General features: G+C 36.3%; 1 protein-coding gene and 1 long non-coding RNA gene across 5 annotated transcripts; one reads left to right on the top strand and one right to left on the bottom strand.

The window, feature by feature from the left end:
- The first annotated feature begins 29 nt into the window (after positions 1–29).
- Positions 30–17432, top strand: LOC115215960 (rRNA N6-adenosine-methyltransferase METTL5). Of its 4 annotated transcripts, none has more exons than XM_029785333.2 (7): positions 30–104; positions 1106–1190; positions 2799–2912; positions 4501–4615; positions 6389–6582; positions 8706–8788; positions 17244–17432. In XM_029785333.2, exons 3-7 carry the CDS (start codon positions 2801–2803, stop codon positions 17400–17402), a joined length of 663 nt encoding a protein of 220 aa, XP_029641193.1. In that variant the 5' UTR covers positions 30–104; positions 1106–1190; positions 2799–2800; the 3' UTR covers positions 17403–17432. The 4 variants fall into 4 exon arrangements, with proteins under 4 accessions (XP_029641193.1, XP_036357580.1, XP_036357579.1 ...); XM_036501686.1 differs by having other exon boundaries at positions 90–104; positions 1087–1190; XM_029785334.2 differs by lacking the exon at positions 30–104 and adding an exon at positions 164–300.
- LOC118762809 lies at positions 2162–7679 on the bottom strand. The gene is made up of 3 exons (XR_004998561.1): positions 7569–7679; positions 6011–6016; positions 2162–2172 (listed from the first exon to the last, which is right to left on the bottom strand). It is a non-coding gene; the product is annotated as an uncharacterized LOC118762809 (long non-coding RNA).
- Positions 17433–23193: the final 5761 nt, after the last annotated feature.

Genomic DNA, 23193 nt, shown 5'->3' with positions numbered 1-23193 from the left:
TAAATTCACTAAAATGATTGACTTAGTTTACGAAACTTACATTTCTTGCGTTCAAGAAAAGCTACTTCTAATCAAATAACTGAACCTGCTGCGATGTCTCAGATGTAAACAATGTTATATTTTTAATTGAATATTTACTTCCTCCTGTGATTAGCATTAATTGCTCCTTTTTTTATTCGAAGAATAATTGACATTGTATTACTTAAAATATTATTCTTGAAATATATCCTCAACCGTCATATTTTGTTATACCTAACTGTAAATAAGTGTGTCTACCTCGAGCACTCCTGAAATTCTCAAGTAATTAAAGAAACATGTTCATTCATTCTTGTTAAACATTTTAAGGTTGATAAATTTTAAAAAAGGCTTCCCGAAAAATTAATATTTGAGAAATTATATAGTTGTTAATGACCTCATAATAAACAGTTCTTAGTCAATTTAACTACCCTAACGAAATCTAGAGTTCCTTTGCTTGAAGTCGGCTCTGATCGGGTAGGCCTATGATGAAAGGCACCCATGCTGTTGTACCGACTTCCCGAGTATTTCGTGTATTGTATATCATTAGTCAGTGTCCCCTTTTTCTTTAAGGCGGTAGAGTGTAATTTAAAGGGAGAGCCGACTGCTATTAATAGCTAGTCGCATGATCACGTACAGAGATTCAGGTAAAAAAAAAAAAAAATTAATAAAAGCTAGAAGTGGTTGAGCGCAGGACTATGTGTCATATGATATTTAGTTTGGACTTCGTCTGTCTATGTTCTGAGTTCAATTCCGCCGAGGTCGACTTTGCATTTCATCCTATCGGGGATCGATAAATTAAGTACCAGTTGCGTACTAGGGTCGATCTAATCGACTGGGCCCCCTTCCAAAAAATTTCGGGCCTTGTGCCTACAGTAGAAAAGAATATTTAGTTTAGACTTCTATATTCTAAGTTCAAATTCCCTCAAAGATTACATTTTTCTGGAGATTATTTAAACGTACTGCAGTCAATTCCTTTGTGAAGTTAGGATACTTTGCCAGCATAAAAAAATCAATAATAAATGTTATGATTAAGTTACAAGATTTTCTTATGTTAATATTAAAAATACAAATTTCTTTCTATTTCTAGCTAAGAATGAATATAGCTATCTTGATTTCTGAGTTACGGTGTTCATCACAAGAGAAGTGTAATACATGAAGTATTGTACAAACAGGTATGATATTACCAGTAATTTCCATGAAATATAAACTCATATATTCCTACAAAATACATCCTTGAACTAATAACAGAACTATTACCACTTAGATTAACTCAATAAATTACCTGACATACAGACAGTATAGTGTAGATTGGTATTTTGTGATCAGCAGCCAGTTGTCACGACCATGACTGTGGCTTTGGCATGACTTCATATGATTTCTCCATACTGGTCGGGTTTTCCCTTGTAATAAGTTAGCAAATTATTAGTAGTATAGACAGCTAATTGGCAGTCATTAGAGTGTCAGCATGAAATACAATATTTGTTCCAGCTTTAGGGCGGTGAGCTGGCAGAAACATTAGCATGCCGGACAAAATGCTTAGCAGTATTTCGTCTGTCTTTACATTCTGAGTTCAAATTCTGCCGAGATCGACTTTGCCTTTCATCCTTTCAGGGTTGATAAATTACTGGGGTTGATCTAATCGACTGGCCCCCTCTCCAAAAAATTTCAGGCCTTGTGCCTAGAGTAGAAAAGAATATTTGTCCCAGCTTTGTGCACTTTGAGTTCAAATCCCACTGAAGTCTTTTCTGTTGTTTGGGGGTCATTAAATAAAGTACCAGTCTAGTATTGGAGTCATTTCCTCACTTCTTTTGTTGTCTCTGTCTATCCCCACCACTCTTGCTTTCTCAACCAACTGTATTGAAGGGCCCAAGAAAGGTCCATTCCCTTTGTAGCTCCACCAAACCACGCATCACTACTGATAAGAAAGAAGGAGGCTAGTGATTTTGTACAGTTTGTAACAGGGTTTGAACCTCTAGTTTGTATTTCATTTGATTCAGATCTTTGGAAATTAAAAACATTGCCACTCAACACCACTACAATTTAATTCTAATTCACTTGATTGAGAAATAAAATTGTGTATCAGTTTTTTTTTCTATTTTTGTATTTCTCAGTTTCAAGGATGCTCTTTCTTTTAAAAATATGTCTTGTTCTGTTCTGTACTGTGTCTGTATTTAAAACTCCTCAATGACCAAGCCTTCTGCTGTAAGTAGTGGCAGCATTAAAATTAACAAGTGCTCCCTTGATTACAGTCTTAAATTCAACTCTTGTAAGTGTTGCCAGAATAGAATCTAAGCCCCACTGGCCCCTTCCATAAGGCAATAATATTGATCATTCATTGAGAAAAAAAAGAAGTCAAGTAATTGAATCAGTCATCTAATAGTAGATAAATCATTCAAGGAATGCTTTGTTTCAAAATTTGACTGTGACCATGCTGGGGCACTACCTTGAGGGGTTTTTACTTGCATGAATCAATCCCAGAACTTGTTTCTAAGAACTTATTCTATCGGGCACTTTTGCCAAATTGCTAAGTTATGGGGATGTAAACAAACCAACACTGGTTGTCAATTGGTGGTGGGGACAAACACACACACACACACACACGTATACACACCAAGCTTCTTTCAATTTCCACTCATAAGGTTTTGGTCACCCCAGGCTGTAGTTGAAGACATTTGCCCAAAGTGGAACTGAACTCAAAACCATGTGGTTCAGATGCAAACTTCTTACCTCACAGTCATGATTGTGCTTTTACTTACAATTTTACAATGTTTCATTTCTAGGCATGCCTCGGATAGTAAAACTTAAACAAATCGAGAGTTACCTACAAGATGTGGAGGGATTTGAAAAACCCAAGATTCTACTGGAACAATACACGACTCCACCTCATATTGCAGGTAAATATTGCTGTTACGGATATTCTTAAAAGAAAGGTGGTGAGGTGGCAGAATTATTAGCACATTGGGCAAAATATTTAGTGGCATTTTGTCTGTCTTAATTCTGTGTTCAAATTCTGCTGAGGTCAACTTTGCCTTTCATCCTTTTGGGACCTTCATCGATTTGGAGAAAGTCTTTGACGGTCTGTTACTCCCTGATCTGGTAGTTGTTGCAGAAGCTAGGAGCAGATGAATGGCTGGTGACAACTGTCCAAGCTATGTACAAGGATGCTTTCAGTGAGATGAGAATTATTGAATACAATGATGAAATTTGATGTGCATGCTGGAGTTCACCATTGCTTGGCTCCCCACCCCCTCCTATTTGTTATTGTACTCCAGGTCATAACTGGTAAGTTTGAGACTGGTTGTCCATGGTAACTCCTTGATGCTGATGATCTTGTTCTTATAGCTGAATCTGTAGTAGAATTAGAAAAGATATTTAATGTGTGGAAGTAAAACCTGAAATCAAAGAGTTAACTTAGAAAAGACCAAAATTCTTATAAGATTCAAAACAGTATGTTTTTCCCATCAAAAAATGGCTCTGTTCAATATGCAGAATAACTCCATACTGTGTATCTAGTGCAAACTATGGATATGCAAGAGGTGCAATGGAATCACAGGAAAATTGATAGAGAAAGTAGACTTTGTGACAGATGTGTAAGAGCAATAAACACTGAATTACACTGGAGATAGATCTAAAATGCCCAGGAAGATCCTTGGAGGTAATATACTGTGTCTTCTACTATAGCACGTGGACAACCAAATCCAATGAATGAATTTGGTAAATAGAAGCTAAACGAAGTCACCTGATATATGTGTATGTGTGCCTGCATGTTTGTTAACATTTGGGGTCTACAAAAGCCACTCACTGCAAGCAGTGTTCTTATCACTTTTGTCAACAAATTGCTTGCTCACTTTGCACCTCTGAAGATGTGTGAAATAGATCTCTTACTTCAAACATAGATAAAGGTTAGTGACAGGAAATGCATCAGGCTGTGAAGCTATGACTCAATAATACTGGTGCCATGTAAAATACACTGGTGAAGGTGTCATGTCAAAAGCACCCAGTACATTCTGAGAAGTGGTTGGCAATAGGAAGGACATTCAGCTGTAGAAACCAAACCAAAGCAGACTAAGGAACCTGGTGCAGTTCCTGTCAAGCCATCCAACCCATGGAAGATGGACATAAAATAATGATAATGATGATCCAACTGATTCTTGTTTGAAAATAAAATCGACTAAAAACAAATGAACAACTGAATGAGTACACACACACACATGACAGGTATCTTTCAATTTCCATTACTAAATTACTTCATAAGGTATTAGTTAGTGGCTTAGGGATGTAATAGAAGACACCCAAGGTGCTGCACAGTGAGACTGAATCCAAAGCCATATAATTTAGAAGTAAAATTCTCAACCCGATGGTTATGTTTGCATCTAGTCTTAATACTTTTTAGAATCAACTTAGTAATTTATCATCCCCTTCCCTCATCTTCTCCCTTTGATCTTGTAATTATCTGAGATTGCTGTTTTTTTTATCTTACAGCCTGTATGCTACAGACAATTCACTCAACTTATGATGACATTGAAGACAAATCTATTGCTGATTTAGGATGTGGGTGTGGAATATTAAGTATTGGTTGCTCTCAACTTGGATCTGGGTAAATATTGAGTTTATAACAGGTATAAGCCTCACCTCATCATCATCATCATCATCATTTAACGACTGTTTTCCATGCTGACATGGGTTGGATGGTTTTGGAAAAATAAGTATAGTTGATTAATGCAATGCCAATCATTTTACTCCAGATTAAGTTATAAATAGGTCATTCTAAGAATATGCAATCACAGCACTGAAATTTTGAAGCTTCAAGATAAGACATAATTAATTCAAAACAATGTGAATAAGTAACCATTGTATTTGACAGAGTAATTTGGATGCTAAAAGGTTAGAACTGAATAGGATTGGTATGTGTGTATATTTTTATATTATATATCAATACATATATATTAATTATATTATTTTACTTTTATATTTTATAATTTTAGTTCTACACCAGTTCATGTATTTTGAAGAAGTTTCCTTGAACAAAGCACTTCATTTCACATTGTTCTTTTGTTCTTCAGCTGTCACATGCTGGGTAGCTCAAAGATTATCTATATCTACTCATGACTACATCAGTTTCTAAAGCAACTAGCAAAAGAATGGAATATACTATCAAGTTGTTTTCACTTTTCAATAATAGCTACAGTTAGTTTGAAGTCCACTGTTGAGTTGGTGGAAGAGTATAAATCAGGGTAATTTTACTCTATACATCTTTTTTTATGGACCAAATTCAATGCTGTAAGCTAAGGAAACGCTCATTAACTTTTACAGTACTGCCACTTGCATTGTACTCTGTGTGTCCTCTAGGACACACCACTTTGGAACTTTTTGGTGACATATGCATATATACATTCTCATTTATATGATAGGTATATAAATATTCTTTCTGCATCAATTTTTATTTTCATTTAATGTTTTGTGAAAATTAGAGTGGCAGTGATTATCTGGAAAATATAGTTATGGGTTCTGCAAGTTTGGGAAATGTATCAAAAGTTCTGCATCAAAATAAGCTTCTACCTCAGTACATGTGTTTCATAGTTCCAGCTTTGCTTTGATTGTGACATACAGTGGTTCACAACATGGAATGCAATGTGACAGGCTGCACGTGTGTATTCTGTCTGATATCCAGTGTATCCTGTTGTTGTTTTTGTTGTTGTTGAGTTATGTTGTCTAACATCAACTCAGATCAAGTAGACATATGATCTAAGGCATTCCAGATGTGACCATCCAATCTTGTTTTCAGGAATAAAGTATTGAGAATCACATTATTCAATCTGTTCCTCCTTTTTCAAGATTATAGGGTGTAATTTGAGGGAGATTTGACTGTCACTTCTTACAGGTTATGTGGCCATGTAGATGCTGCTATTTCTAACACTGAGAACACCACATAAAGACTCACTCAGTGACTCAGCAACTGAAAATTTCATCATCATCATCATCATCATTTAACATCTGTCTTCCATGGGTTGGACTGCTTGACAGGAACTGGTAAGGCCAAGGGCCATATCGGGTTCCATAGTTTTATTTTAGTTGGTTTCTCCAGATGGGTGCCCTTTGTAATGCTAACCGCTCCACAGAGTATACTGGGAGTTTTATGTGGCACCAGCACCAGTGCTTTTTACATGGCACTAGCACCAGTACTTTTTATGTGGCATCAACAACTTCTCTAACAATAGCCTTCATCTCCACCATGTTAGCAGAGAGAAATGGATGTCAAAACAGTTAAAAAAAACAAAAGAAAAGAAACAAAAAAAAACATGAAAATCAAAAGAACTGATATCTTAGTTGTTAAGACATTAAATTTTTGTCAATGTCTCTTTTGTTGCAGATACTGTGTTGGATTTGATGTTGATGAAGATGCATTAGCTGTTTGTAGACAAAATATCCTTAGCAATGAACTTGATAATATCGATTTAGTGCAATGTGATATTACACAACTTAATCTACAGCAGACTGCGGGATTTCATAAAAGTTTTCATACGGTTATCATGAACCCACCATTTGGAACCAAACGCAATCAAGGTAAACAAACCATTATTCAATTGGTTAGATAGTGCTCTCCGTGTCATGGGGCATGTAGGGTCACAATATGATCTATCAACCAGCTGTCTACTGTCACTCTCCTGGTCTCATTCCAGCTTCTCCATCCTTCTCATCTCCTTTCCTTTTCAATGGTTCTTTGCCATGTGGTTTTAGGGTGCCGTGCTGCTCTTTTCTCTTCAAGCAGCCACTTCCTCCACACATTCACTTTCTCAATCTCATTTGAGGACATGTCCAATCCAATTTCAGCATCTACATCTTATTTTGTCACTGATCCTGTTGATGTCTCAGTATATATCATCATCATCGTTTAATGTCTGCTTTCCATGCTAGCATGGGTTGGATGATTTGACTGAGGACTGGCGAACCAGATGGCTGCACCAGGCTCCAATCTTGATCTGGCAGAGTTTCTACAGCTGGATGCCCTTCCTAACACCAGCTACTCCGAGAGTGTAATATATATATATATGTATATAAATACAGTGTACATTTAAACACATAAGAGGTATCCATCATAGGATTCCTTTCATGCTAGAAAGAACAGCTAAAGGGAATGAAAAATAAAAAATAAAAACATTTACCATCTAGATGGTAAATGTTTTTATTTTTCATTCCTTTTGAGTTTTTATCCTTAATAGTGGTTTGGACTTTAGCTGTTCTTTCTAGTGTGAAAGGAATCTTATGACAGATACCTCTTATGTATTTAAATGTACACTGTATTTATATGAATAATATGTAGTCTATTGACTAATTTTTCTACACGCTAAGCCACAGGTAATAAAAATTTCTAAAATCTTTATTACCCTGATATTATTAATTATGTGTGTGTATATATATATATATATATACATACATGCATACATACATACATATACTGAGACGACAACAGACATCAACAGGATCAGTGACAAAATACATATACAGTTAGACAGTTCTCTCTGTGCCACATAAGGCATGATCTCTCCAACCACTGTTCTGGTCTCATTCCAGCTTTTACACTCTTCTTATCTCCTTTCCTTGTCAATGGTCCTTCACCATGTGGTTTTAGGGCACCCTGCTGCTCTTTTCCCCTCAAGCTGTCACTTTAATGCCTCTACACAAATCACTTTATTCTATGATTAAGTAAAACAGTGATCTTTGTCTTATCTTTTATCTTTTGCTTGTTTCAATCATTGGCTGTGGCCATGCTGGTGCATTGCCCTGAAGGGTTTAGTCAAACAGATTGACCCCAGAACTTACATCTTAAAGCCTGGTACTTACTTAATCAGTCTTGTTTTGCCAATCTGCTAAGTTACAGGCATGTAAACAAACCAGCACCAGTTGTTGTGTGGGGGGAGGGGACAAAAACACAAAGACACACATACTTAGATATGTATACAGATACATGAAATGAATCTTCTTTCGTTTCCTGTCTACAAAATCTACTCATATGACTTTGGTTAACTCAGGGCTAGAGTAGAAGACACTTGCCCAAGGTGCCTTGCAGTGGGACTGAACTTGCAACCATATAGTTGGGAAGCAAACTTTTTACTGTGCCTACACCTGATGTTGAATGAAAAAAAATTGCAAAAAAAATATGCTTTATAGTAAGTTCAGTAATAAACCATTTTCAATTTATAATTTCACCTAAGTAGTTGAAAATTTTTTGTTTTGCAAGTACTTGGTGACACTGTCAGTGCAGGTGCCACTTAAAGCACCCAGTCCACACTGTAAAGTGGTTGGCGTTTGGAAGGGCATCCAACTAAAAACCTTGCCAAAACTGTCTTCGCATTAAGCGATGATGATGATGATGACGATGATGATGCTGTTCTAGCTGTCCTAATCTGCCTTTTTTAAGACGGCGTATCTAGGATTTCCTTAACTCTTTTTCTTTTCTTTTTTAAGATGATAGTTTGTGATTTAAAAGAGACATAGTCGCTGACTGCTATTTCTAGCCAGTTGAACAAACAATAAAAGTCCCCGACTAGGCTGGAAAACGCGTGATAATCGTTAGTGGTATGTGAAAAGACCAAAGATTGAGTGTTCTGGTAAATAACCAATACACCTAATGACTAACGATATGGTCAGCGATCTTTTATTAATTTGACGTTTTTCTTTTCTTCTAGGATTAGATATGATATTTCTGAAGACTGGGTTAGCGTTAGCCACTGATGCCGTGTACTCTCTTCATAAATCTAGTACAAGGGAAGTAAGTTGGTATTGTTTTGTTTATGTTTTAGCTATCTTCACTTTTTCCTTGAGTTTTGTTGTGATTATGTCCCTTCGTTCCTATACATGTTCCAGCCCAAAGCTGTGACCAAGCTGAGGCACTGCTATTAGAGAATTAGAAATATCTATAATTTTTATCTTTTACTTGTTTTATTTGTTCCAGTCATTAGACTGCGGCCATGGTGGGTCACCACCTTGAGGAATTTTTAGTCTCATGGGTTGACCCCAGTACTTTTTTTTAAAGCCTGGTACTTCTTTTATTATTCTCTTTTGCTAACCGCTAAGTTACGGAGATGTAAACACACCAACACCGGTTGTCAAGTAGTTGTAGAGAACAAACACACCCATGCATTCATGTTCCATAGTAAACAGTGTGTCATCATCATCATTCGACATCTGCTGTCCATGCTGGCCTGGGTAGTATGGTTTGACCAGAGCTGGCACGCTGCAGGGGATGCACAAGACTCCAGTCTGATTTGGCATGGTTTCTACGGCCAGATGCCCTTCCTAACAGTAACCACTTTACAGAGTGTACTGGTTGCTTTTACGTGGCACCACTACAATGGCTTTACACCACCAGAGGGACTAGTCTTAACACTTCTGCTATGGAGTACAGGTCTTTTTGAGTACAGCAAAACTCCAAACATCTGTCTTTTGTCATTTTGTCTGAAATATATATGTATATATCATTCAACCACGGCAGTGGTTGAATAATATTCTTAATGTAGTATTTTCGTCACAGTCGGAGTCTTCCAGGCAGTATCACTAATTCAGTTTTAATCGAAATCAAATTTAGTTTTTTGAATTATATTTCAATAGTAATAAGCTACATTTAGACATAAAATACTTAAAATCTGGTACAGTAGAACAAAAGTTAAGAGAAAAAATGTATAGACAAAACTGGGTGATTGACGGGTAGTAATGCTCGTCATCGACACTTTGAATCCACACCGTTCTTTTAATTTTGATTAAGAATTATTATATTGATATTAATATGAAAGAGAAATGTTAAAGGAATATATTGGTAAAGGATTTGTCAAATTTTATCCATTAGAAAAAAAGATATTTAATTTTATTTCTCAAATTTTTATCAATTTTTGCGTGATATTAAAGGGACACTACTCATATATGAACTCATTATTATTTAATTTTAATTCTCAAATTTTTACCAATTTTTGCGTCATATTAAAAGGGACACTACTCATATATGAACTAATAAATTTTATAGTAAATATGTGATTATTTGTGGCTTTGTCTTTATGAAGTCTGTAGTAAGGCTGTTCAGAAAAGGCAAATGCTACTTGTAATTATATTCTATTCAATATTAATTTAATTTTATTTATTTAATATAAAGTCATTTTATTAAAGTCCTTGGGTCAGTTTGTTCGACTAAAGGCGGTGCTCGAGCATGGCCACAGTCAAATGACTGAAACAAATAAAAGAATAAGAGAAAGAATATATATATTATATTGGACGGTTTGACTGAGGACTGGTGAGCCAGTGGCTGCACCAGGCCAGATCAGATTGAGTCTGGTGCAGCCTCTGGCTCACCAGTCCTAAGTCAAAGCGTCCAACCCATGCCAGCATGGAAAGTGGACGTTGAACGATGATGATGATATATTATAAAATAAGAGTAGGAAAATTACATTAAAAAATCAACACAGAAGATATATGCCCAAAATAATATTGTATTAATAGATAGATGTATAAATATATAAAGTATGATTATTTAAAAAAGTTTCTTAGAAATTAAATATTTAATCAAGGTATAAAACACTTTAAAAAAAAATTGAGTATAAATAGGCCATTGCATTATTGGTGAGCAGAAACAATAATTGATATGCCATAGTGCAAAATAGTTTCATTATATGAATCTTTGTGTGGTTAAGAAGTTCATGCAAATTCAAAACAAGGGCATGTGCTGGATGGTATAAGAGGTGTAAGAAAATAGGGATAATAAACCACTGTGCAAAATAAGCTTTTTTGTTTAAAATAATCTATTTTTATTTTATGGATTTGGCAAAATATGATATGGTACGGGAGTGTTCGTAAATTGCCATTATATAAAAGGGGCATTTAGTTACAATAGGATATGCATCACTGGCTTGGAATCTCCATTGATTCATTGTCAGCAATATTGGCATCAATTTCCCTTGCAAGCTTAATCAGGGGAAGAAACTCTGTAAATATGAATGAGAGTTTTTTTCCCTTGTTCAATTAAATATGGCGGAATTATTTTTTAAAAATATTTTATGGGTAATATGCTGCTTTCTTCATCTAATTATCTCACTAAAAACTCCGAGGATTGATGAAATCGATGTAGTTTACATTGTTCGTCTGCAGGAACTGTGTGTACATGAAGAGACTTGGAAGAAATGGTCAGTGGTAGATCTGAACGGTGAGACATAGTAGGGATAATGGGAGGCGGTTTGTGGTGGGTTTGGTTGGGTGAAGGTATTAAAGTAATTCATTAAAGAGAGAAGAGACAGAATAGGTAGAACGAGAAGGCAATACGCGGGGTTTTGATGGTGTGGTGTGTTAACTATAATATGAATTCTGTGGACGATGTAGCTGCTATTTCTCGCAGTTCTGCCATCCATGTTAGGTGATGATTTTGTTACAACTTGCCTTGTGGTAATGCGATGTGCACCAAAGACATCCAGCATTATTTCTATCAGTACCTTTATTTATATCCCTTTTTAAAAAAATATTACCTTTTTTAAAGAATAGTGTATGCTTATTGGTTTCCTTTGATCTCATCACTGGTTCACTGCATTAACAACGATGTGTGTAACATAGTGGTGTCTGAACAATGCAGATACTACCAAATATTTTTTTATTGCTTCACTAGCAGTATCGCCCGGCGTTGCTCGGGTTGTAAGGGAAATAACTATATAAGCATTTTTAGAGAGTTATAGCCAAAAAATAGCAAAAAAATGCATTGAAAATTGAAAAAAAATTAAGGTAAATTTTTTTTTTAAATCGTTGACACATCGTAGATATTTTTAGAGAGTTACTTCCCTTATATAAAAGCGAAAAAAATGCATTAAAATGGAAAAATATGATGGTAAATTTTTTTTAAATCGTAGACTCATCGTAGACGTTCGCTAATACCCAGAAGGGCTCGATATGAATCACGACTATAAGATACCCGCTTTTGGTTAAACTGCACCGCAAAATGTGGGAGTAGTTACGAATCTAAATCGAAGGGGACAGACACACAACTTCACTCTTATATAAAGATGCTTTTTTTTTTTCAGTCATAGAGTTAGATTTATGAAGGTCTTCAGTAGAAAATCCTTCGAATTCTGACTCGCTGCTTGATATAATGAAATTCGTATCCATTTTTTGTCAGAATTACAAATTTTGAAAACACAATAGGAACAAATTTCGGGAAAAAAATCTCCCATAATTCACGGAATTAAAATTACATTTCGATTTTTGTACAAAACTGTATTTGAAGTGTTTACGAAGTATAATACGTGTTTTCACGAATGTACTAAAGAGATTTACTCTGATATTCTCATTTAAATATGAATAGGTAAATTCGGGCGGTTTGATAATGAAAGGGTTTATATAAGTCTCGTCTGTTTATACATAAACACTGTTTCATACTTTCAGTTTAGTCTTCCTCAAATCACTCTGTCGCTAATTTACTCTCTTCCAAGAACATTTTCACTCACTCTTATCTGTTAGCTTCCCATACATTTTACTCATGTATCTATCAGCGTGATAGACAGAAACAAATATTACATCTAGTTTCACTTTATTCGTTGCACACTGTGTGTGTGCGTTTGCGTGTGCTGTAAACCAGACTAAGAAAAGCATTTGACATACACACCAGAATGTGAGTTTTCTGTAAATTTTGCTTAATTGGAGTTTCAATTTTAAAAACTGGACCTGGCATGACCCGATGCATTCTACTCTTAAAAATGCTAGGTAAATTGTAATTGAAGAAATCCTATATTGTAGATTTCTATAACTTACAAAGGGAGGCAGATAAAATCTGCCTTTTATAATAAGAGATATGCAGTCCCACTGCATGGTACCTTGGGCAAGTGTCTTTTACTATATATATATATATATATATATATATATATATACATACACATATATATATATATACAAACATACATTATTTTATTCTTTTACTTCTTTCAGTCATTCAACTGCAGCCATCCTGGAGCACTGCCTTGAAGGGTTTTAGTAGAACAAAATTTACTTTTTAAGCCTAGTACTTATTCTATCATACTCTTTTGCTGAACCACAAAGGTATGGGAACAAAACACACCGACACTGGTTGTCAAGCAGTGATGGAGGACAAGCACAGACACACACACACATATATATACAGCAAGCTTCTTTCAATTTCCATCTACCAAATCCACTCATGCATTTATATATACATAAATATATATACTGTTGTGTCTGGGGAGAGTCATTTTCTTTTTGTGCCTTATAATTTAACACACTCACTGGTAAAATTTCCACTTATTTCCTATTTTTATTTTCCTAAAATTTTCGTTGCATCTTGCAACCTTTTTAATAGTCAAGACTATTGAAAAGGTTGCAAGACGTGTGTTACATTATAAGGCACAAAAAGAAAATGACTCTCTCCAGACAGAACAGAATATGCTTCAACACACGAACTCATATAAAGAATCTTGCAAACCAAATCTAAAAACGAAAGATATATATATATATATATACATCATCATTGTTTATATATATATATATATATATATATATATATATATATATATATATATATATACATATATATATAGGGTAGGCTTCTTTCAGTTCCTGTCTACCAAGTCCACTCACAAGGCTTCGGTTGGTCTGAGGCTATAGTAAAAGACACTTGCCTGAGGTGTCATGCAGTAGGACTGAACCTGAAACGATATGGTTGGGATGCAAACTTCTTGCCACGCTGTATATATATATATATATATATATATATATATAAAGGATGTGACTCTGGAGCTTTGGCCAGCTAAACTGTAGTTAGACTGCTAGTCGAAACTTTGAAGTCTCTGCACACCACATTCTTGTATAAGAATAATAAATTTAAATTCTACAAAAGTACAGAGTAACCCATCAGATTAATGTAAAATCGTTTTTATTATAACTGAGCATAAAAACAAACATTAATATTTATGTGTGTGTGTGTGAGTTGATGTCTCCTTGTCTTGACATCATATAGTTGTTGTAAACAAATGTCACCATCGCACAAGCAGCGTCCTTCATTTCCAATCTTTCATGGAAACATGTCCAGCCCTTGGGAAATATTACCTTACTTGGAAACTGGTGAGGGTTGGTAACAAGAAGGAGATCTACACAGGTCACATATTCTGTCCACCAAATTCCACACACAACCTGAATTAGTCTAGAAGATGCTACATTGCCCAAGATGCCAACATATCATGGAATGTTGTTAAAATTAAATTCTTATCTGTTCAACCATGACTAGCTGTTGGGAATAGTTGAATAATTAAGAAACTAGCTTCACAATCATGATGTCCTAAGTTCAGTCCAACTATGCAGAACCTTAGGGAGGTATTCTAACATAGTCTTGGGTCCCTTTAAGCCTTGTCAGTGAAATTGGATTGAGGAAAACTGTGTAAAAATCAAAAGAATGAAGTGCAAGTCAAGGATCCTGTCTTGTCACAAAGCGTCATTATTTTTGTGCCTGAAGGTTACATGAAGGTGACTGATGTCTGTGGATTGAAGAACTGGAATAGTGATTGTCAAAACTGATATGAAATCTATATGTATTTTTATTGAAATTTTTTCTACTATTCTCTCACACACACACACACACATACATACACACATGGTGCAGGTGTGGCTATGTGATAAGACATTTGCTTCCCAATCACATAGTTCTGGGTTCAGCCTCACTGTGTCACTTTGGGTAAGCCCTGTGTCACTTTGGGTAAGTATTAAAGCCCTGAACTGATTAAAGCCTTGTAAATGAATTTAGTAGATGGAAACCAGAAGAAGTCCATGTATGTGTGTGTGTGTGTGTGTGTTTCTCCCCCTCCCCACACCTCTCGACAACTAGTGTGGTGTGTTTATGTCGCTGTAACTTAGTAGTTCAGCAAAAGAGACCTATAGAAGAAGAACCAGGCTTAAAAACAAACAAAAAACCCCCCAAATACTGTTATCAACCCATTCAATTAAAATTCTTCAAGTTGGTGCCCCAGTATGGTGGCAGTCTAATGACTGAAACAAGTAAAAGAAAGAATGTGTGTGTGAAAGTGCATGTCTTAGTGGATCGGGTATTTGATTCCAGGTGGCAAGCTGCATTTTTGAACAAGACACTTTATTTCACGTTTCTCCAGTCCACTCAGCTGGCAAAAGTGATGGCCAACCTTGTCACATTCTGTGTCATACTGAACTTTCCTGAGAACTACATTAAGGGTACGCATATCTGTGGAGTACTCAGTCACTTGCACATTAACTTCACAAGCAAACTGGAACATTCATCGTCATGACTGATGGAATGCCAGTTTACGTATAATAGGCAGTGCTATATGACTAAATGCTCTTTGATATATATCTGTTTGTGTGTGTGTGTGTGTGTGTATATATATATATATACTAGCAAATGCACTCGTCCTTTGGACAATTTAAATTGGTTTGGTGGTATTTTTGTCACCAAATAATTGAACTACTGAGAAGGTTTATGAGTAGCACGGCAATCTATGTTTCCAATTAACCTAGGAACAGAAAATGAAATTGAAGGCTGATTATTGTGGAGGTCATTGCACTTTAATGATCATAACATGTATAAGTTTGCAAGCAATGCAAAGTAGAGCTACTAAAGTGTTTTGGGAGTAGATTATGGATAATGACTACAAAATATACTCATTTTACATGAAAGCAAAATTTCTTGTCAAAAACAGCCACATAAATGGTGTAAAGAAACTGAAGGAAGATGTTGAAACTTCCCCTTTGTGAGTTTATTTTTTTCATCAGCAAAGGGAACTATTTTTTCAGAAAGATAAGCTAACAAAATCCCCTTTATTCTGTCTTCCCATATAGCCTACACATAAAGTTAAATTGGTATGGAGCTTTCTGAAATATGTATATAGCTTTCACTGGAGTGGCTGTGTGGTAAGTAGCTTCCTTACAAACCACATGGTTCCAGGTTCAGTCCTACTGCGTGGCACCTTGGGCAAGTGTCTTCTACTATAGCCTCGGGCCAACCAAAGCCTTGTAAGTGGATTTGGCAGACTGAAACTGAAAGAAGCCCATCGTATATATGTATGTGTGTGTATATGTTTGGGTGTCTGTGTTTGTCCCCCCAACATTGCTTGACAACTGGTGTGTTTACGTCCCCATAACTTAGCAGTTCAGCAAAAGAGACTGATAGAATAAGTACTAGGCTTACAAAGAATAAGTCCTGGGGTCGATTTGCTTGACTAAAGGCGGTGCTCCAGCATGGCCACAGTCAAATGACTGAAAAAATAAAAGAGTAGTGTAAGGAAAACTCTTATTTAAAGGTTGATTCTTTGGGACAAATCATATGTTATTGCTTAAAAAAAAAGCTAGAATGATAATGCTAAAATGCATTTGAAACCATGGACAACAGTCAAACTATCATAATGGATGGGTAAATAAGCATCCTTAAAGTGAAATAACGCATTGGTAGGTAAACAAAGGTATCAACAAATAAAAGAGAGGGAAGGGAATATCACCTTTTAAGTAACTCAGAATAGATAAAGGTAAGCTTGCCAAAGTTTAATGCAGTTTAAATATGGAGATTAAGATTGTTTGGTATTGGATATTCATCGTGTACAGTGTTCCTAGTCATTTTAATCACTGTCTAAATAAATAAATAGACAAAATCCTTTCACTTTTATAAAAAGATTAAAAGTGTATGGAAGACTTTACATACAAAAAAAAACTATATCCATTTACATGGGAGCTCTGGGCAAAATGTTTAGTGCATGACTATTCTTGGAACATAAGTAATGTGTGAGTAAAGTTTGGTGAAAATCAGTTGAGAATTATGGAAATGTATGCATTAGTCATTATACACACATAGTGTATATATATACCAAAGAGAAAAATATTTAGTCATATAACTGCTTCAGAAAACCTGTTCAACTCATGACTGCATGGAAGAGCAGATATAAAACAATGATAATGATGATATATATTTGTGTGTGTCTTTGCATTCATGTCTTTGTATATATGTAATTTATGACCTGGATTGAAGACTAGCCACCACATTGCATACATGTTCTATTTCTTTCAAATTGTTTTTATGTTTTTTACATGTGTTGTCTTACAGCTTCTCTCTACTCTCTTTCTTTCTCTCTCTCTCTCTCTCTCACACACACACACACATACATACTCTAAAACATATCTTCCTTTGTAAATTTTCTAAACCAATTCATCATATGCCATCCATTTATTTGCAGTTCATCAAGAAAAAAGCTGCTGAGTGGCAGGTGAACCTTGAAATTGTTGCCCAACTTCGTTTCAACATTGAAAACACATTCAAATGCCATAAAAAGAAATCTGTTGACATTGATGTTGATTTCCTTAGACTGTCATTTCAATCAAACTCTCAAACTTGATCTAATAAATAACCTTTTGTTCTAATAACATTTTTATCTGTTCTTCTATGTAGGTGTGGTAGCTTGCTTCCTGGACTTTGCCAAAGCTTTTGACACGGTAAACCACCGCCTATTACTTGTCAAGCTTCAAGCATATAGTTTCCATCCGGATATTGTACGATGGGTTGGTGCCTTCCTCTCAGATCGCTCCTTCCAAGTCCAAGTTAATGGTTCGTGGTCCAACGTCTCCAGTGTGAGCAGTGGCGTGCCTCAAGGTTCAGTGCTTGGGCCCTTATTGTTCTTAGTCTTCATAAATGACTTGCCCAACGACCTCACGCAACACACCCTTCTATTTGCCGACGATGTCAAACTGGTCGCTCCTCGCAGTGATATAGAGGATCTTCGTCGATGCCTCCACCAAATTTGGAGATGGTCTAACGATTGGGACCTGTGTCTGAACCTGTCAAAGTGCTGTCATCTGCCTGTTGGCTCTCCTCCTGCAACTCAACTTGATTTCGAGCCGGGTCGTCTGCTGCTGGAGAGGACCGATCAGGTAAAGGACCTCGGTATCTTGGTGGATTCCTCCTTTTCGCCTTCGGCCCAGTGCGTCCATGCTGCCAACAAAGCACGCGGAATTCTGTTCTTGATTCGACGGTCATTCGGAATGCTCACAGCAGCCATATTCCTACCGCTCTATGTCACGCTGGTGAGACCCATATTGGAGTACGGGATTCAAGCCTCTTCTCCTTATCTCCTCAAAGACATACAGCATCTCAAAAGAGTCCAGAAGCTGGCTACCCGCATGGTTCTTGGTCTCAAGAATTTCTCTTATGAAGAAAGGCTGAAGACGCTTGTCTTGATACCTCCTGATGATTGTAAAGGAGCATGTTGTTTGTTTCCAGTCTTCTATGAACAATATGCCTGGCCATGAGGAAATATTACCTTACTTGAAAACTGATGGGGATTGGTGATAGCATTTAATGGATCTCTTCAGTTTGGCTCAAAGATTTTTTAATCTATTTTTTTTAACTGGACAGTGTGAAACTTCATATACATTTGTAATCCTGCAAGCTCCACAGCTTTTGGACCAATCTTTACTGTCCCTGTATCTATTTCTCACACTGAATACAGTTTACTTTCAACATTTTTGACAAAATTTAATATTTTAGAAGTTATTTCATATTAGGTGATTTTAGCCAATCAGTGACGTGTATACAGCTGAAGAAATCTACTTATGTTTGTGATAGTAATTGAAGAGCAACAACTTCTGGGTCATACATGGTTGAAAAATACATCTAGTAGAGATGACCTGGAAGTTGTTGAGCTTCGATTACTATTGCAAACAGCAGTAGGTTGCTTCAGTCGAACACTCATCATTGATTGCTTAAAATTACCCAAATATGACAAATTTAACATGAAATAACTTTGAAAATATGAAATTTTGTCAAAAATGTTGAAAGTAAACTGTGTTCAGTGTGAGACATTACACCAGTATACAAAGTTTCAAACTGTTTAGTTAAAAAAAAATAATTAAAAAATCTGTGACCCAAACTGAAGAGATCCCATTTAATGATGAGAACAAGTTCAATTAAACAGAAGGGTCCAGAAAGTTCAATTAAATTTCAATTAAACAGAAGGGTCCATAATGGCCCAGAAAGAATCATTGTGGGTGATGAGAGCAGATATTAAACAGGAACTGAACATGATTGATAAAATATGACTTAGATCAGGTGTTCTCAAACCATTTTACACCTATGGACCCCTTTGATTACTATTCTGTTCTGGTGGACCCCCACCCAAAGCTATTTGGTGTTTAAAATCTAGTTTTATAGATACTTCTTTCAAAATCACTATTTTGTTTTTCACACATTAACTTGTGTTAAGCTGAACTATATGAAACATTTGAAAAAGAAACTGAGCTGGTTCTTGTAATAAATACATCCAAAGTAACATTTTTTTCATGGACCCTCAAAATACTTCTGTGGATCCTCAATTTACTGTTTTGCTTGTGTAGACCCCCAAAAGTCTCACACAAACCTCCCAGTGGACCCCAGCTGAGAACAACTGGCTTAGAGGAACCACAGAGGAAAAAGAAGTTGAGGAGGCAGAGGGTATGGTTGGTGTCTTGAGTGTGGGATGGAGGGACTGTTATTGAGGGTGACAAAATTCAGTCAAAGAATCTTGAAATGAGTTTAATAGGACGGTTGACAGAAACCTTGAATGTGATTTGGGATGTTGGTTGGGTTTATGGATCTTGAGAAAGCAGATGTTGGAGGTCAGTGACATATGGATTCAAAGGTTGTTTGTTAGTACAACAGAGAGAGAGGAAAAGATGAGTTGGTGTACTGTAGTAGTAACAAGTTGTTGGGAATTTCAGTTAGAACATGATGTTACAAAGTAACCCAAAGTGACTTATGAACTCAGAGGTTGTTGATAGAATGAGAGAGAGCAAAAAAATGAATTGTACATTGTGGTAGTAACAAGTTGTTAGTTATTTGAGTTAGTAACATTATGTTACTAACTTAACAGATGTGTTCTTGTTAGCTGGTTTAACTATGATGCTACACCAGTGTCAAAAACAATGGGTTTTAATTAGATGTTGATGCATCTTGGCCACTTTGGAAACTGAAGCAGTCTGCAGTGTGTCAACACATACTGGTGAATGGATCTAATATGTTCTTGAACTGGCATGAGATGGGTATCCAGTGTAATGGGAATTAGTCAAGATTAGTAAAAATGTCATTTGCGCTGGGCTCAATCATTTTCATATAGTGTGATGCAGGAAGTGCATGGTGTCAATCCAGGTATGGAACTTATCTACAGTGTGGAGTGAAAGGGCTATAATGGAGACATTTACCCAGGATTGTTTTCAGTGAGTGATAGGTTAAGGGGTAGAACCTAGAGACTCAAGAGTGTGCGAAGATGCAATAGATACAGGGACAGTAAAGATTGGTCCAAAAGCTGTGGAGCTTGCAGGATTTAGCAAATGGGAGGTCAAATAAGCATCAGTTGAACTGTTGAATGTTAAGAGCTATAGAAGGGGCAGTAAGGGATAGTGCAAATAGAAGAAAGGAAACTAATGAGGGGGAGCTGCAAATAAGGGGTGCAGATGATGACATGAATAGCCATGAGGATTTGGTAACAATATGGTCAGTAGAAGATACAGATTAGTTTGTGAAGATGAAATCAGTAAGGGAACTATGTAAAATAAGGTAGACAGCAAATGAGGGATGGGATATGACTGGAGTTGTGGGTTTTGCTGGTGCAAAGGGTGGAGAGATATGTGGAAGCCATTTAGAAGAAAGCATGTGCTTAAGAATTTTTTGAGATAAAAAATTGGTATCCATATTTGGAGCAAAAAAGGCAGTGAGCTGGCATAATTATTAGCATGCTGGAGAAAATGCTTAGTGGCATTTTGTTTGTCTTTACGGTCTGAGTTTAAATTCCACTGAGGTCAGGGGTGATGTAATCAACTTACCCCACCTGAAATTGCTGGCCTTGTACCAAGATTTGAAACCAATATTTGGAGCAAAAAACTCTTTTTCAAGATAAAGAAAAAGAAGAAAAAAATTAAAAGAAGTTGGAGAAGAAAGTTTTTTGTATGTTATTGATGGCTGGCAATGGCAGAGCAGAAGTAAAATATAATTCTGTTTATCTCTGTTTGCTTGACTTACACTGCTACTTGAGTTGTTTAGCATTAGACATAGTATCCAACCAAGAAAAAAAAAACAATTGCTTCAATAACAAAGAGACCATATAACATCCAAGCTTGGAAAAAAATTAATGTAAAACAATAAAACAGGAGAAAAAAATAGCAAGAAACGAAATGTATTTGAAATTAAAGTTCTTTCTGTTGACCAGATGATCTCAAGTTCAACTAACAGTATCACGTATTTTCAAGGTTGAAAGGTCATTTTATGTAGCATTATACAAATCTAGTGCAGACGATATTGTTGTCGCTTCTATTGTTATTGTTTAACCCCAAGTCAGTTTTGATTGAACAGATTTATGATTAAATGGGACATGGAACAGGTTCAGGTGAACGTAATATGTAGACAGCCTGCTTAAAAATGCAGTGTTATTGTTGTTGCTATTATGGGAGGGAGAGGAAACAGTGCATTTCTCAGTAATGGATTGTAGTATGTTGCTTTAATTGTAAACCTTATCCTCCCTTGTCTTTCATTGAATGTAGACCTTTTACAACTGTTACCAGCTTACTCTTGTCATTTTTAAGTATGACAACAGTTCAAAGTTGTTTATATGGGGTAACTTTACATTAAGGAGTGGAACATACAATTTCCTGTAATTCAGACCGACTCATAGTCCCAGTAGACAAAATGGAAAAGGCATTGCACTTGTGGATAGTCATCTCTGCCCTGATAGTGGGAGCAGGGATATGGCCTGGAGTCCAGGAACTCAGATGTCTCCACTGCCACAGACAGTGATGGCAGGACAAATTCACAGGTTCGGCCATAAACCCATCAGAGTGTGACCAATATGTTGATGTTTGCTTTTCTCAACCTGACAAGCAGTGGAGCCTAGGCTGGTAGCTGAACATTCCAAGTTGCCCAGACAAGGGGCCTACTACCATGGAATGGGAAAATTGTCATACCATTAGGCCTTTTACTGTCCCTTTGGTCTAGCCCTGCTGGCTCAAGTTGATAAATAACAGATGACCATGCTTTATAAACTAATTTTGACAAGATCATCTCACCATTGGTTTGTTTGTAGTTTCTACAAGTCTTGATGGTTATACTCGCAGTCTTTTGCCTATCATTTATTACTCATCTGGTGATAAATAACAGATGAATAAGGCTTTGCTTACTCTCAAATATAGGGTGAGGCAGAGAGGACGGACGTTTTTGAAATGGCTATTACCCAGACCCAGGGAGAGGGACATATGTCTGACAGGTACCATTTGGTCCATGGTGTCTTAGCATTTGTTTTTCTTTTCGGGTGAAGCCATGGTGCTGTGGACAATAGGGCATCACATGTTTACCTACAATAGTTATGTGAAGAATAATGAGTTTGTCACAGTAGTTCAGCATGAGTTTTGGCACCACTTCAACATTCACCGAAATCAGGCTGTTGCCACCTGTAACACAATCTTATGTTGGGTGAATGAGGTTCGCACATGAGATACACTAATGAATAGACCAGCGAGGGTGCCACGGATGGTATGGACCTCGGAAAATGTGAAATGCATCAGACAAGTTTTCAGAAATGCATCAAGGAAAACAGACACCACATGATGGATGTTGCTTTCCACACTTGATTTTGATAAATGCTAATTCAATATGAACACATTGGTGTCGATAAAATTTGTTGGCATCTAAAATTAATGATTTTGGGAATTTTTCTCTGCCCCCTGTTGTTTAATCTCTTGTTAGTAATGGGAAGGGATGGGTGCTGGAGTGTGTAACTTTGTCATTGATATATGAATAATAAACCAAAGATCCATTGTTACTGCTTGCATGTGGTTACTTAAATTACTAGAAATTGCAACCAACTATCCTTCAAATTATACCCTACCATCTTAAAAAAGGAAAGTGGTCATTGGATATAATGTAGTTCTAGACACAAAATGCTGATTAAATGGAAATGGTCACTGTTAGAAAGCATTTGATAAGAGCTTTACATGTTCAAACCAAGGAAGATCCTCTGCATGGTTGTTTGAACTTTCAGAAACAGCAGTCAAATCTCCCTCAAATCACACTCTGCCTTCTCATAAAAGAAGGGCACATGGGATAATTTAGACAGATTGGTCATTGCTGAAACTCTTGAACAGAGGTGACTGAGGATTAAACAACTA

Source organism: Octopus sinensis, linkage group LG1 (assembly GCF_006345805.1).
Source record: "Octopus sinensis linkage group LG1, ASM634580v1, whole genome shotgun sequence".
NCBI classification, from domain to species: Eukaryota; Metazoa; Mollusca; class Cephalopoda; order Octopoda; family Octopodidae; genus Octopus; species Octopus sinensis.
The sequence above is the reverse complement of the archived record's forward strand: the minus strand, read 5'-3'. Positions and strand labels throughout refer to the sequence as shown.